Source organism: Microcaecilia unicolor, chromosome 2, assembly GCF_901765095.1.
Source record: "Microcaecilia unicolor chromosome 2, aMicUni1.1, whole genome shotgun sequence".
NCBI lineage: Eukaryota > Metazoa > Chordata > Amphibia > Gymnophiona > Siphonopidae > Microcaecilia > Microcaecilia unicolor.
In genome coordinates, this window is record NC_044032.1 from 629,075,876 (window position 1) to 629,091,308 (window position 15,433).

Genomic DNA, 15,433 nt, shown 5'->3' on the forward strand with positions numbered 1-15,433 from the left:
GGGGGGGGTTGGGTAGGGTTACCATATGGCTCCAGAAAAAGGAGGACAGGTTGAGCCAGTCTGGGTTTTACTTCCAATGCTTTCAATGGAAGCAAAACAGGGACTGGATCAATGTGTAAATTTATCATATATATTCAGTGTGAATATCCTGAAAACCTCACTGGCTAGTTGTGTTCTGAGGACGCAGCTGAAAACTGCTCTAGACAAGAGGCCATTTTTCTAATACTTCTGGCTGTCAAATTACTCCTTGATTTCCTTAGTGCAGCGCTTTCCAAACTGTGCGCTGCGGCAACCTGGTGCACCGCAGCAAATACTGAACCTCCCTCCCACCCGAACTGCTACTGAAGACAGCAGTAGCAGAAAATCAAATGCAGAAAAAAAAAGCAAGCGTAGAGCTGTAGCAGCATTCAAGCTTGTGCTGTCAGTTCTGCTGGTCCTCTGCCCCCGAAACTGGAAGTTGACGTCAGCAGGGGGCAGAGGACCAGCAGAGCCGTCAGCGCATGCCTGAAGGCTGCTACAGCCCCATTCCTTTTTTTTTTTTTTTTGTCGCAGCCACTGGGGGACAGGGAGCAGGAGGGTGTACAGGACTCGCAGAGGTGACTTCTAAGGTGGCTTAGTCTTGCTTTGAAAATACATCTCAATGTGTGCCTAATGAAACAGGAAACCGGATGAAGTCATAGTAACATAGTAGATGACGGCAGAAAAAGGCCTGCACGGTCCTTCCAGTCTGCCCAACAAGATAAACTCATATGTGCTACTTTTTACTTACCTTGATTTGTACCTGTCCTTTTCAGGGCACAGACAGTATAAGTCTGCCCAGCACTATCCCCGCCTCCCAACCACCAGCCCCGCCTCCCACCACCGGTTCTGGCACAGACCGTATAAGTCTGCCCAGCACTATCCCTGCCTTCCAACCACCAGTCCCGCCTCCCACCACCGGCTCTGGCACAGACCATATAAGTCTGCCCAGCACCATCCCCGCCTCCCACCACCGGCTCTGGCATAGACTGTATAAGTCTGCCCAGCACCATCCCCGCCTCCCGCCACTAGCTCTGCCACCCAATCTCGGCTAAGCTCCTTAGGATCCATTCCTTCTGAACAGGATTCCTTTATGTTTATCCCACGCATGTTTGAATTCCGTTACCGTTTTCATTCCACCACCTCCCGCTGGAGGGCATTCGAAGCATCCACTACACTCTCTGTGAAAAAATACTTCCTGACATTTTTCTTGAGTCTGACCCCTTCAATCTCATTTCACGTCCTCTCGTTCTACCGCCTTCACATCTCCGGAAAAGGTTCGTTTGCGGATTAATACCTTTCAAATATTTGAACGTCTGTATCAAATCACCCCAGTTTCTCCTTTCCTCCAGAGTATACAAGTTCAGGTCAGCAAGTCTCTCCTCATACGTCTTGTAACGCAAATCCCATACCATTCTCGTAGCTTTTCTTTGCACCGCTTCAATTTTTTTTACATTCTTAGCAAGATACGGCCTCCAAAACTGAACACAATACTCTAGGTGGGGCCTCACCAATGATTTATACAGGGGCATCAACACCCCCTTTCTTCTGCTGGTCACACTTCTCTCTACACAGCCTAACAACCTTCTAGCTACGGCCACTGCCTTGTCACACTGTTTCGTCGCCTTCAAATCCTCAGATACTATCACCCCAAGATCCCTCTCCCCATCCGTACTTATCAGACTCTCCCCGCCTAACACATACGTCTCCCGTGGATTTCTACTTCCTAAGTGCATCACTTTGCATTTCTTCGCATTGAATTTTAATTGCCAAACCTTAGACCATTCTTCTAGCTTCCGTAGGTCCTTTTCCATGTTTTCCACTCCCTCCGGGGTGTCCACTCTGTTACAGATCTTAGTATCATCTGCAAATAGGCAAACTTTACCTTCTAACCCTTCGGCAATGTCACTCTCAAATATATTGAACAGAATCAGCCCCAGCACCGATCCTTGAGGCACTCCACTACTCACCTTTCCCTCCTCCGAGCAAATTCCATTCACCACCACCCTCTGGCGTCTGTCCGTCAACCAGTTCCTAATCCAGTTCACCACTTTGGGTCCTATCTTCAGCCCATCCAGTTTATTTAAGAGCCTTCTGTGGGGAACCGTGTCAAAAGCTTTGCTGAAATCTAAGTGGATTACGTCCATAGCTTGTCCCTTATTCAATTCTCCTGTCACCCAATCAAAGAATTCAATGAGATTCGTTTGGCACAATTTCCCTCTGGTAAAACCATGTTGTCTCGGATCTTGCAACTTATTGGCTTCCAGAAAATTCACTATCCTTTCCTTCAGCATCGCTTCCGTTACTTTTCCAATAACCGAAGTGAGGCTTACCAGCCTGTAGTTTCCAGCTTCTTCCCTATCACCACTTTTGTGAAGAGGGACCACATCCGCCGTTCTCCAATCCCTCAGAACCTCTCCTGTCTGCAAGGATATATTAAACAAATCTTTACGAGGACCCGCCAGAACCTGTCTGAGCTCCCTCAATATCCTGGGGTGGATCCCATCTGGTCCCATGGCTTTGTCCACCTTTAGCTTTTCAAGTTGTTCATACACACTCTCTACCATGAACGGTGCTCTATCCACTTCAATCTCATTTGTACTTTTTCCAGTCCATCGCGGTCCTTCTCCAGGATTTTCTTCTGTGAAAACAGAACAGAAGAATCTATTTAGCAAATTTGCTTTTTCTTCATCATTATCCACATAGCGGTTCGCAGTATCTTTTAGTCTCACAATTCCCTTTTTAGTCATTCTCCTTTCACTAATATACCTGAAAAAAGTTTTGCCACCCCTTCTTACATTTCTAGCCATTTGTTCTTCCGCTTGCGCTTTCGCCAGACATATCTCTCTCTCGGCTTCTTTCAGTTTCATCCGGTATTCCTCCTCGTGTTCCTTTTCTTGAGTTTTTTTGTATTTCTGGAACACCAACTCTTTAGCCTTTATTTTCTCAGCCACTTGCTTGGAGAACCATATCGGTTTCCTTTTTCTCTTGCTTTTATTTACTTTCCTTACATAACGGTTCGTGGCCCTATTTATAGCTTCTTTCAGCCTGGACCACTGTCCTTCCACTTCTCGTATTTCCTCCCATCCCATCAGCTCCTTCCTCAGGTATTCCCCCATTTTACTAAAGTCAGCACGCTTGAAGTCCAGGACTTTGAGTTTTGAGTGGCCGCTCTCCACTTTAGCTGTTATATCAAACCAAACCGTTTGATGGTCACTGCTGCCCAGGTGGGCTCCCACTCGGATATTTGACACGCTATCCCCATTTGTGAGCACCAGATCCAGCGTCCCTCCCCCGTGGGTTCCGTCACCATTTTTCTGAGCAAAACACTTTGGAAAGCATCCACAATCTCTCTACTTCTTTCCGATTCCGCAGATGGAACCTTCCAATCTACATCCGGCAGATTGAAATCTCCCAGCAACAGCACCTCTCTCTTGTTTCCCAACCTTTGAATATCTGCGATCAGGTCTTTATCTAATTCCTCCAATTGTGTCGGAGGTCTGTAGACAACACCCACGTGTACAGAGGTTCTATCATCTCTTTTTAAGGTGATCCATATCGCTTCTTCCTTTCCCCAGGTCCCTGTCATTTCGGTCGCCGTGATATCATTTCTCACATATAGAGCTACTCCTCCACCTTTACGACCCTCTTTATCCTTCCTAAATAGATTATAGCCTGGTATGTTTGCATCCCATTCATGGGAACCATTAAGCCTCGTCTCCATGATTGCAACAACATCTAAGTCTGCCGCCAACATCAGGGCTTGAAAAAATGCAGACCTATGAGCTGCTGCCTTCGAGTTGTCATTCTTTATTGTTGGTAGCATTTTTTATTTAATCTCACTTATATTTTTAAACATGCTAGCTTGTGCAGCATACAGATGTACAAAGAGGAAGTATAATAATGGAATAAATTTTCATAGGTAGAATAGTAATTTGTTATAAACTGTAATCGTAGAGGGGCATAATCGAACGAAAACGTCTATCTCCATGGGCGTTTATCTCCGAGAACGGGTCTGTGAAGGGGCGGACCGAACCGTATTTTCGAAAAAAAATAGACGTCCATGTTGTATTCGACAATTTGTGAGCTGGGCTTTTTTGTTTTTCAGCGATAATGGAAAATGAAAGCGCCCAGCTCAAAAATGAATAAATCCAAGGCATTTGTTCGTGGGAGGGGCCAGGATTCGTAGTGCACTGGTCCCCCTCACATGCCAGGACACCAACCGGGCACCCTAGGGGGCACTTTTACAAAAACAAAAACAAAAAGGTAAAAGAGCTCCCAGGTGCATAGCACCCTTCCCTTGTGTGTTGAGCCCCCCAAATCCCCCTCAAAACCCACTGCCCACAAGTCTACACCATTACTATAGCCCTAAGGGGTGAAGGGGGGCACCTACATGTGGGTACAGTGGGTTTGGGGGGGGGGGGTTGGACGACTATGCATTAAGCAGCACAATTGTAACAGGTAGGGGGGGGATGGGCCTGGGTCCACCTGCCTGAAGTCCACTGCACCCCCTAACAACTGCTCCAGGGACCTGCATACTGCTGCCAGGGAGGTGGGTATGACATTTGAGGGTGAAAATAAAAAGTTGTGAAACATCATTTTTTTGTGGTGGGAGGGGGTTAGTGACCACTGGGGGAGTCAGGGGGGGTTATCCCCGATTCCCTCTGGGGGTAATCTGGTCATTTAGGGCACTTTTTGGGGCCTTATTCGTGAAAAAACAGGGTCCAGGAAAAGTGCCCTAAATTCTAGCTACAAACGCATACTTTTTTCCCATTATCGGCGAAAGGCGCCCATCTCTGTTCGGGTGATAACCATGCCCCAGTCCCGCCTTCACCACACCTCCGACACGCCCCCGTCAACTTTGTACGCTTCCGCGATGGAGTGCAGTTGAAAACGTCCAAGTTCGGCTTTCGATTATACCGCGTTATTCATTTTTGTGAGATAAGTGGCCTAGTGGTTAGGGTGGTGGACTTTGGTCCTGGGGAACTGAGCAACTGAGTTCGATTCCCGGCACAGGCAGCTCCTTGACTATGGGTAAGTCACTTAACCCTCCATTGCCCGCCGCATCGAGCCTGCCATGAGTGGGAAAGCGCGGGGTACAAATGTAACAAAAAAAAAATCCCCGATTTAGGTCGGAACTTGGGCGTTTTTCTCGTTAGATTATAAGCAGGATAGTAACATAGTAGACGACGGCAGAAAAAGACCTGCACGGTCCATCTAGTCTGCCCAACAAGATAAACTCATATGTGTTACTTCTTGTGTATACCTTACCTTGATTTGTATCTGCCATTTTCAGGACACAGACCGTAGAAGTCTTGCCCAGAACTAGCCCCATTTTCAGGACACAAACCGTAGAAGTCTTGCCCAGAACTAGCCCCGCCACCCAAACACCAGCCACGCCTCCCAATCTCGGCTAAGCTTCTGAGGATCCATTCCTTCTGCACAGGATTCCTTTATGTTTATCCCACACATGCTTGAATTCCGCTACCGTTTTCAACTCCACCACCTCCCGCGGGAGGGCATTCCAAGTATCTACCACTCTCTCCGTGAAAAAATACTTTCTGACATTTTTCTTGAGTCTGCCCCCCTTCACTCTCATATCATGTCCTCTCGTTCTACCGAGGGGCTGGTTATAGGGAAACCCTGGCACTGTTATATTTGTGCAGAGAAAAGATGGAGACCTGTGTGGCTGAGGGAGGGGAGACCAGTGTGGTCGGGGGGGGGGGGGGGGGGGGGGGGCATGAAAACTTGCTCGGACACGAAGGGTGCCATGAACTGAAAAAGTTTGGGAACCACTGACTTAGCGTCAGCAGCAGATGAATCCAGAGACATGTGGGTTGTGACCATCAGGTGGAGGTATGGAGCACTGAATTGAACTCTGTCTTATTGGATGGGTTGCTTCTGGGACATTCAGTATTCTCTATCTCCAGCAGGCGGATGGACGGTTTTCTCCCAACTCCCGGGTTCGTCTGACTGCAGCTCCTGTTCTGGTTATCTGGTTCAGTGTAGCTTGGGGGTGCTCGGCTGAGCAGCGCCAGCTTTAGGGGTACACCTGGTGACACCAGGTCCCTCCTCGCCCCATTCTCCTCTCTAGCCATTTGCCTCTTTCTCCATCCACACTGCTTCTGCCTCCACCCCCCCCCCCAATGAGACAGAGGATTTCTTTCTGTCTGATGGGCAATTGCACTTTTGCTGCTGGTGGACTTTCTTTGGGAGACTTGGCTATAACTTAACCTAGAAACAGCACTGTCTTCCTTGGACATCATTTCACTGTTAAGGGTGAGTGTACCTTTAATTTCGCTGCTGTGTTGGGCTCCCTTCACATCTGCAGTGAGGATGGCAGCCAGGTTGGTTAAGCACTGCTCCTGCTGTGGGAGGTGGAGAGCAGTGTTGGGAGCATATCAGGGAGGCTGTTTGGGCCCTGAGCCCTCGAATGCGGTGGCGCTTGATTTTGGCATGATGGATTCCAGCACTCAGGACACATGTTCTCTTTCCCCTCAGGCTGGCCATTTTGAATCTTCGTGGTTTTGATACCACAGTGTTGGGGGTGTTCAAACAGTAGAGGCAGGGTGCTCAGCAGCTTTGGAGAATGAGTGTGGTGTGCCCCTGAGGGCTCCAGTAGTGGGGAGGCGGATGTTCCATTCTCTCCCAAGTTTGTTTTGCTCTTACATAGAGCTTATTTGTTAAAAAGGGTGCAGCCAGGATCTGAAGATGCACTGGGATTTTCTGGACCCTCTTTCGGGTCTCAGCCTGTGCACCCGGGTTTTGGGAGCAAAAGGCAGTGCTTGTGCTCAGGGTCAGATTTGGGCTCTGTTTCTCTTTCTCCTTGGATGATCCCACGGCAGTCAGAGTGTTCCATAACAAGGAGCTGCTGGCCTTGATTTCTAAAACCTTGCAAGCATTAGATACTTCGGCCCCAGAGGGGCCTGCTTCGGCAGCTTCTAATCCAAAGAAGGCTAGCAACCAGAGGCCACCAAAGGCCTTCCCAGTGCATGAAACTATGCAAGAGCTAATTTCAACTCAGTGAGCTATTCTGGAGGCTAGCCTCCGGGTCCGGCCGAGGTGATGTCCCATCTCTGTCAGGGTTAGATTGTTTGGCGTTGTCTAAGGTAGATTCCTTGGTAGGGATGATCATGAAGAAGACTATGTTGCCAGTTGAGGGGAGTGTGGTGCTTAAGGATGTCCAGGACTACAAGCTGGAAGTCCGCATTGGAGATTTCCTTTGAGATCTAGCCCCTTGCCCAACGGACAGCTGTGTGCAGCTCTTATGTGTCCCCGACTTGTTTGTCCTGGGTGCAGCAGGCTGCGGATGCCTTACTGGAGACGGGGGCACAGCCCCCTCTCGGAGTTTCTGCAAGGGGAAACCGGTCTTGCCTATTTGGCAGATGCCTTATATGACCTGGTTTGGTCATCAGCTAAACAAATGTCCCCCTGGCAGTAGTGGCGCGCCGATTGTTGCAGTTGTTGCCACTGGGCAGCAGATGTGGCTTCCAAGCAGCAGTTAAGTTAAGCTGCCGTTTAGAGGCAAGCTTCTCTTTGGAGATGACTTGGAAAAGCTGGTTAAGGATTTAGGGGACTCCCAAGTGTCACGCCTGCAGGAGGACAAGTCCCATTCTTCCTGGATGCCTTTTCAGTCTAAGCTTCGCTTTTGAGACTAGTACTAGGGCCTCTGAGCTTTGCCCAGAGGCCCCAGTCCTAGTTGAAGCATTCTTTTCATCCAGACAAGCATTCCAGGGGTCAGTCTAGCAGAACCCCCTCTGTCCCTTGCACTTCACAATGATGGTGTCTTGGCCCACTTGTTCCCCACCATATGGGGGTGGCTGTCCCTCTTTTATGAGGAGTAGGCCAAAATCACTACAGACCAGTGGGTCTTGGAGTTTATTCAAGATGGGTACAAATTGTTTTCCTCTCCTGTCACAGATTTGTTTCTTGGCCTCCCCATGCGCCATTGTCTGCAAGTGAACAGCGGTGCGAGTCACACTTCTACAGCTTCTCCAGTTGGGAGCAATTATTCCCATCCCCCCTCTAGGAGTGGGGATTAGGCTGCTATTCCATCTATTTCATGGTTCCCAAGAAGGAGGAATCCTCACGACAGGTGCTAGATCTCAAGGGGGTCAACCTCTGTCTCAATGTCCAGCATTTTCGCATGGAGACCGTGAGGCTGGTGATTGTAGCGGTTCAGCCAGGGAATTTCTCACGGATCTGGATATGAACGAAGCCTATTTGCATATTTCCTAGACGATTAGCTCATCAAAGCATCATCCCCTCAGAAGAGTGTGCGGGTGACAGCCAGAGTTATGGGGCTTTGCAGTCCCTGAGACGGGTCATCAACTTGGCCAAGAGCCATCTCATCCCCACTCAAATGCTGGAGTGTGTTTCAGTACTGCGCAGGCCAAAGTGTTTTTGCCCAGCTTGCAGATTGCTCATTTGATGCAGTCCCCATCACCCAGGATCTGGAACTATGTGCAAGTGCTGTTGTCAATGGCAGTAATGCTGGAGGTGATGCCATGGGCGCAGGCTCACATGAGACCCCTTCAGGCTAAGAAGTGTTGTTTCTTTCTCTATAGTATCACCAAAATTCGCCCTTTCCTTTCTGAGCACACTACCAGAACCCTCATCCACACACTTATCACCTCTCGCTTAGACTATTGCTTCTCACAGGCCACCCACTTAGCCATCTCTCTCCTCTTCAATGTGTTCAAAATTCTGCTGCACGACTAACATTCCGCCAGTGTCGTTATGCTCATAGTAGCCCTTTCTTCAAGTCACTTCATTGGCTTCCTATCCGTTTCCGCATACAGTTCAAACTCCTCTTACTGACTTATAAGTGCATTCACTCTGCGGCTCCTCAATACCTCTCCACTCTCCCTACACTCCTCCCCAGAAACTCCGTTCACTGGGTAAATCTCTCTTATCTGCACCCTTCTCCACCGCTAACTCCAGACTCCGTTCTTTTTATCTTGCTGCACCATATGCCTGGAATAGACTTCCTGAGTCGGTACGTCAAGCTCCCATCTCTGGCTGTCTTCAAATCTAAGCTAAAAGCCCACCTTTTTGATGCTGCTTTTAACTCCTAACCCTTATTCACTTGTTCAGAACCCTTATTTTATCATCCTCACTTTAATATTCCCTTATCTCTTGTTTGTCCTAATTAGATTGTAAGCTCTGTCGAGCAGGGACTGTCTCTTCATGTTCAAGTGTATAGCGCTGCATACGTCTAGTAGTGCTATAGAAATAAGTAGTAGTAGTAGTCTTTTGAGTCCTTTTGTGCTGCAAAGGCGTGGTCTCTATTTCAGGCATCCCTGTCGCACATTTTGCAGGAGGGTTTCGCGGTCAGCTTTCTGCAGGTGCAGGTGGCGGCTCTCACCTGTTATCACAGCCAGATTTCTAATTCCTCTTTGTCTGCTCATCCAGACATTGTCCAGTTTCTTAAGGGAGGAACCTGTTTGTGCCCTCCAGTGGCCCACATGGAATCTTGGTGCGAGATTTGTTGCAGGAGGCCCCCTTCAAGCCTTTGCGGAAAGCCATGCTTAAGGATCTTACTCTTAAAGCAGTGTTCGTGGGTCGCTGTCTCAGCACAGCGGGTTTCGGAGCTCCAGGCTCGCTCTCGCAGGGAGCCTTTTCTCTGTTTTTTTGAGGCAGGGGTCACAGTGCATACTGTGCCATCCTTTCTTCCTAAGGTGGTCTTGGCTTTTCATCTGAATCAGTCTTTGTTTCTTCTATCATCTCAGAGAGACGCGTATCTGAAAGACTTCCCCGTTTGCACTTGCTGGATGTGCGGTGCAGTCTCATGCAGTGTTTGGCTACAACTAATAATTTCCGTCATTCAGATCACCTTTTTGTGCTTTTTTGGGGGGCCATGTAAGGGTGACGTAGCTTCCAAGGCGACTGTTGCCATCTGTGTTAAGACGGCTATCTCCTCTGCTTATGTCCTGGCGGGGTCATGCTGCTGGTGGACATTCACATGCATTCTACGCGGAGGCTTCGACGTCCTGAGTGGAATCTCGGCTGTTGCTCGTGAAGAGATCTATAGAGCGGCAACTTTGGCTTCTGTGTATACTTTCTTCAAACATTATTGGGTGGATGTTGCAGCTCATATGGAGGCAGTGTTTGGGGCCTCCGTGCTGGCTGTGGGGGTTTCGGCTCCCCACCCTATTTAGGTACTGTTTTGCTATATTGCACATGTCTCTGGATTCATCTGCTGCTGACACTAAAGAATGAAAAATTTTATCTTGCCTGATAATTTTCTTTCCTTTAGTAACAACAAATGAATCCAGAGTTCCACCCTGAGCTGGTCGATGTGTCCCAGTCAGAGACTGGTGCCTACAATTTGTTTGGTTAGTTGAGCTGTTTTCATTTACTTGTTTACAGTCTGTCTACATGGATGTTTGGAGGGTCTGTGAGGAAGGAGATATGTTCTCATATTTGTTCCTATTCTTTGTTACGAGAAATACTGAATGTCCCAGGAGCAACTAATTCAGTATGATTGAGAGCACTGAATTGAACTCTATCTACACCTACTGGTTGATGGTCATAACCCACTTGTCTCTGGATTAATCTGCTGCAAATAAAGGAAAGAAATTATCGGGTAAGATAAAATTTTTCGTTATCTATTCACACTGGGTTTACATTCAAGTCTAAAATTGTGTCCACTTGACCAAAGCTTCTAAAGAATTGTAGGTCCAACATTTATGTTTTAATTGTCATATGCCACCTGCTGCTGCTTAAGTGAATATTCAGATACATTTAGGCTTCCCATACTGTCAGATACTTAATCCTCCTAGTGTAATAAGTAGATATACACCTCACTCCGAACCATGCAATCTTGAATGACTATTGACTCTTCCTCTCCCCCATTCTAGTTTAAAAGCTGCTCTATCTCCTTTTTAAATATTAGCACCAGCAGCCTAGTTAAGTGTCAATTAAGGTGGAGACTATCCTTTCAAAATATGCTCCCCTTTCCCCAGAATGTTGCCCAGTTCCTGACAAATCTAAATCCCTCATCCCTGCACCTTTATCTGAACTACATATTGAGAGTGCCTGCTTCTTGGGTCCTGCACATGGAACGGAGAGTATTTCTGAAAATGCTACCCTAGAGGATCTTGATTTTAACTTCCTACCTAAGATCCTAAATTTGACTATCAGATCCTCCATCCTACATTTTCCTGTGTTGTTGGTGCACGCATGGACCAAGACAGCTGGCTCCTTCTCAGCTCTTATACAGTCAAAACAAAGGATGGTTTATCTTCTTTCAGGAGCAATAATTGTGGAGTCCCTCAAGGCTTTCCACTGTCTTCGCTGCTTTTGTGTTTTTTTTTTTTTTTTTTTTTTACAATCTTTAGACTTCTTGTTACATAACAAGAAATTCATTCACTATATTTATGCAGACGACATTTCAGTCTTGATAACATTTTACTCCATCTCTGTAATAGATTCTATTCTAATTCAACAATGCATATCATCATTAACAAATAATTGGATGTTTGATCATAAGTTAAAATTGAACACTGAGAAAACAAATTTTATCTGTTTTGACATGCATCCAGAGAATATTCCAAAATCTATCACTATTAACCAAGTTACCTTTAAATTGTCTACAGTCATTAAATTGTTAGGAGTGTTTATTGATAGTGCTTTAACCATGGAAAAATATGTCTTTTCGTTAGCAAAGAAATGTTTTTTCCTGATGAAAAAATTGCGATGCGTGCAAAGTTGTTTTGAAGAAAACCATTTTAGAAAACTGGTTCAGTCTCTTTTAGTTTCTCAATTGGAGTATTGTAATCTGGTATATTTAGGATGTAATAGAAGTTTGGTGAGGAGACTGCAAACGATACAGAATACAGCAGTTTGAATGATTTTCGGATTGTCCAAGTTTGATAGGATCACTGCCAGCTATTTATCATTACACTGGTTGCCTCTACTATGACTATGACTATTGAGGTTAGAATCTATTTCAAATTGGCGTGTTTTCTCTTTAAACGTCTACATGGGTTGGCACCAGACTATATCCACACTTTATGCTCATCTATGTTTTGAGAACAAGACGTACTGGTACTGTAGGTTATTCTTTTCCATCATCAAAAGGTAAAAAGAGATTACATCTCTTTGAATTAGGGTTAGCATTTCAAGCAGCAAGATTATGGACTATGATTTCACCTATATTTAAATCTTCTCAGTACTATATTCTTTTTAGGAAAAATTTGAAAACCCTTTTGTTTCAGAAATATATATCTCTTTCTAATTACTGATCTCATTATTTTTTTCTTAATTATTGAATTTATTATTATGCCCCTTCTTCTCAGTTAAATGAAACTAGCTTCTTGAAAAATTGTAACCCTCCTGCAAGGTAATAGCGGGATAGAAAACAGATTTACCATGACCATTTACCACTATATAAAATCTTATCTAGGCAGCACAGTTATGAATTCTGAAAGAAGATATCTCTCTGGGTAAGGACTTACAACCTGTTTGTACCTGAGGCAATGCCTAAGATCACTAAGATTAGCAGTGGGATTTGAAACCTGGCCTTCCTAGTTTTCAGCAGAACTAATAGAAAAGAAAGACCTCTGCAAGATGTGCAAAATAAAAAAGTGGGGGCAGCTGAGAATGGAAAGTGAGCCACAGGTGCAAATATGAAGACTTTATTTGGAATTAGGTTGTTTTTCTTATAGTTCTCAGCCTGCTGTTGTAATTATTTGTGTGTATGATTTGAGGGTTTTTTTGCAAATTGGTGTGACAATGTTTAAAAGTGGTGTATCAAAAAAAGAAAGAAAGCGCTTGGTTACTTTTCCACTTGCTACATATGGTACCATGTTTGTAAACCTACAGTGATTTGATTATTTTTTTTGCCGCCAGGTATGTTTGTGAACGGAGTTGCAGAAGGGATAATTCCCCCCTCATTAGGAAAAATACTGGCTATTCGTTTGTCTATTATTTCTGAATCCCAGGTGTGGGCATTGCTGAGTGAGGTAAGTATAAAAATCATGTGTTAAATACACTTGTGTTTGTGGGTTATATGAAGGTCTCACAGGGTTGGGGAGTTGGATAGGAGGGCTAGCTTTATTAAGAGGTGGGGAATTTATTACATTATAAAACTAAAACTTAAAATATTAGAGGTTTTAATAAGGGGCTGTTTGTGGAGTTTTTTTAAATGCCTCTTTGTACATTGTTCAGCCTGAATGTTTTGGGAATATTTGTGGTATGTTTTTTTTTTTTTTACCAACTGCTTTACTACCTTGTATATATGTAGTAGGGTTGTACCAAATATTTGTATGCGATTCTGCTCCAAATAGTACCCCAAATACATTATTCATTTCGGCTGACTAGTGATTTAAATTCGAACACAAATAATCCAGAGATCTACTGTGCTAAATCCTACTGAAATAAACACTTGATCTCTGATTTCACTTTGCTTCTTTTATCATTTGTTACGTGAAAGCTCAGTGCCATATTCGGTATTTGTATTCAGCCAAATAATATTTTTCAGTATTCATATTCAACTGAATAATAAATTCCATATCATCAAGCTGATCAATCCATAGACTGGTGGGTTGTGTCCATCTACCAGCAGGTGGAGATAGAGAGCAAACTTTTGCCTCCCTATATGTGGTCATGTGCTGCCGGAAACTCCTCAGTATGTTCTCTATCTCAGCAGGTGGTGGTCACACACAGCAGCAGCTCTGGCTAGGCCTCCAAGCCTAATTTTTAGGTTTTGTTGAGTGCCTGGGGTTGAGGGCTCTTTTGAGCAAGTGCAAACCTGGTGGTGCCAGGTCCCTCCTTTTCTCCCCCCTCCCGCTGGCTCCGTTAAAAAAAAAAAAAAAAAAAATTTTGAACGTCCTTAAAGGCGTTTATTTCGACGTTTATTTCGACGTTTATTTAAGCGTCTATTGCAGCTACTCACTGGGACACCAGGTCGTTACAACTCGGAGCGGACAGCAGGTAATTTTTACCTTTTTATAGCGGGCAGGGGGTTCCCCGATTCTTCTCCTCGTGGCATATGGCGTCGGAGGGCGAGGGCGCAAAGGGTCGCTCCCCGGGTCGCTTGAGCGCTTCTAGAGGGGATGCGGGGGTCTTAAAGCCTGATTCGCCCTTGTTGGGTGACAGTTTCGTGACCGATGAATGTCCCGGTCCTTCCTCCGGCGTGGCGGTTTTTCCCGCCATAAACGCCCATCCCCCGCTCCTCGCCTCCGCCATCTTGGCCGGCCACGCGGCTCGGACGGCTTCTTCTTGGGCCGCCCTTGAGGTTGGAGACATTAATGCCATGAACGCCCTTAATTTGGGCGACGGCACAGAAGCGGCTAAAGTTAAGAGCCGTTCTTCCCGCGCGGCTCCTTCGCGGAGTTTCGCGCCGGACGCCATTTTGGATGCGCAGCATGTCTCTCCCCCGCTATTGCGAGCGCCGGTTGAGAGTGCGTCTAGGGCTGTTGCCCAGGCTGCGGAAGTGCACAGTCTGGGGGGTTTCTCCCCCGAGTTTGTTTTGCTGCTGCATCAGGCCTTCCTCATGCACAACGCTGCCCCTGCTCCCTCGTCTGGTAAAGAGGTTGAGGTTCCCAGAGGTAAACGCCCTCGGGTTGATTCCCAGGCCTTGGAGGAATTTGTGTCCTCCGATGTAGATGAGGGCAGCGTGTCTGAGGTCTCCCAACGGTCCTTTGCGGATTCCTTGGAGGAGACGGATCCCCGCTCGGATGGAGCGGATGACCCCTCTGCAGCGCGGCTTTTTAGCCCAGAGGATTTGCCCAACCTGTTGTTACAGGCCATGGACACTTTGAAGATTTCCTCTCCGGAGGACGTCTCTCCCTCAGCCCCTGTTGGCTCTGCCATTATGCTGGGGACGAAGCGCCCGCCTAGAACCTTCCACTTGCATGATGCCATGCACACCTTAATTTCGGCTCAATGGGATGTCCCAGAAGCGAGCCTTAAAGTGGCTAGGGCTATGTCCCGCCTCTATCCTTTGGCTGTGAGTGAACGTGAGGCCTATCTGTGGCCTACCGTGGATTCTTTAATCACTGCGGTGACTAAGAAAACGGCGTTGCCGGTGGAAGGTGGCACGGCCCTAAAGGACGCCCAAGACAGAAGATTGGAGGCGGCCTTAAGGTCGTCCTTTGAAGCGGCTGCTTTAAGTTTGCAGGCCTCAGTTTGCGGCTCCTATGTGGCCAGGGCGTGCCTGACTATGGTGCAGCGGGCTTCCCCCTCGGATCATTCCTTGAGGGCTGATTGGCCGGCCCTGGAATCGGGCTTAGCCTATTTGGCAGACTTGCTGTATGATGTCCTGAGGGCCTCAGCTAAAGGCATGGCTCAGACAATCTCTGCGCGGCGGTGGCTTTGGCTGAAACATTGGTCTGCTGACCACGCCTCTAAATCCCGCCTGGCTAGGTTGCCTTTTAAAGGCAAGCTGCTCTTTGGGGTCGAGCTGGAC

The 15,433-nt window shown here is 46.7% G+C and overlaps 1 protein-coding gene across 1 annotated transcript in view; it reads left to right on the forward strand.

The window, feature by feature from the left end:
- Positions 1 to 15,433, forward strand: part of MGAT4D (MGAT4 family member D) — a 393,296-nt gene that overhangs the window by 362,358 nt on the left and 15,505 nt on the right. The window contains exon 16 of the mRNA XM_030192245.1: positions 12,874 to 12,986. Within this exon, the coding sequence (XP_030048105.1) occupies positions 12,874 to 12,986 (113 nt within the window). The remainder of the gene's footprint in view (positions 1 to 12,873; positions 12,987 to 15,433) is intronic.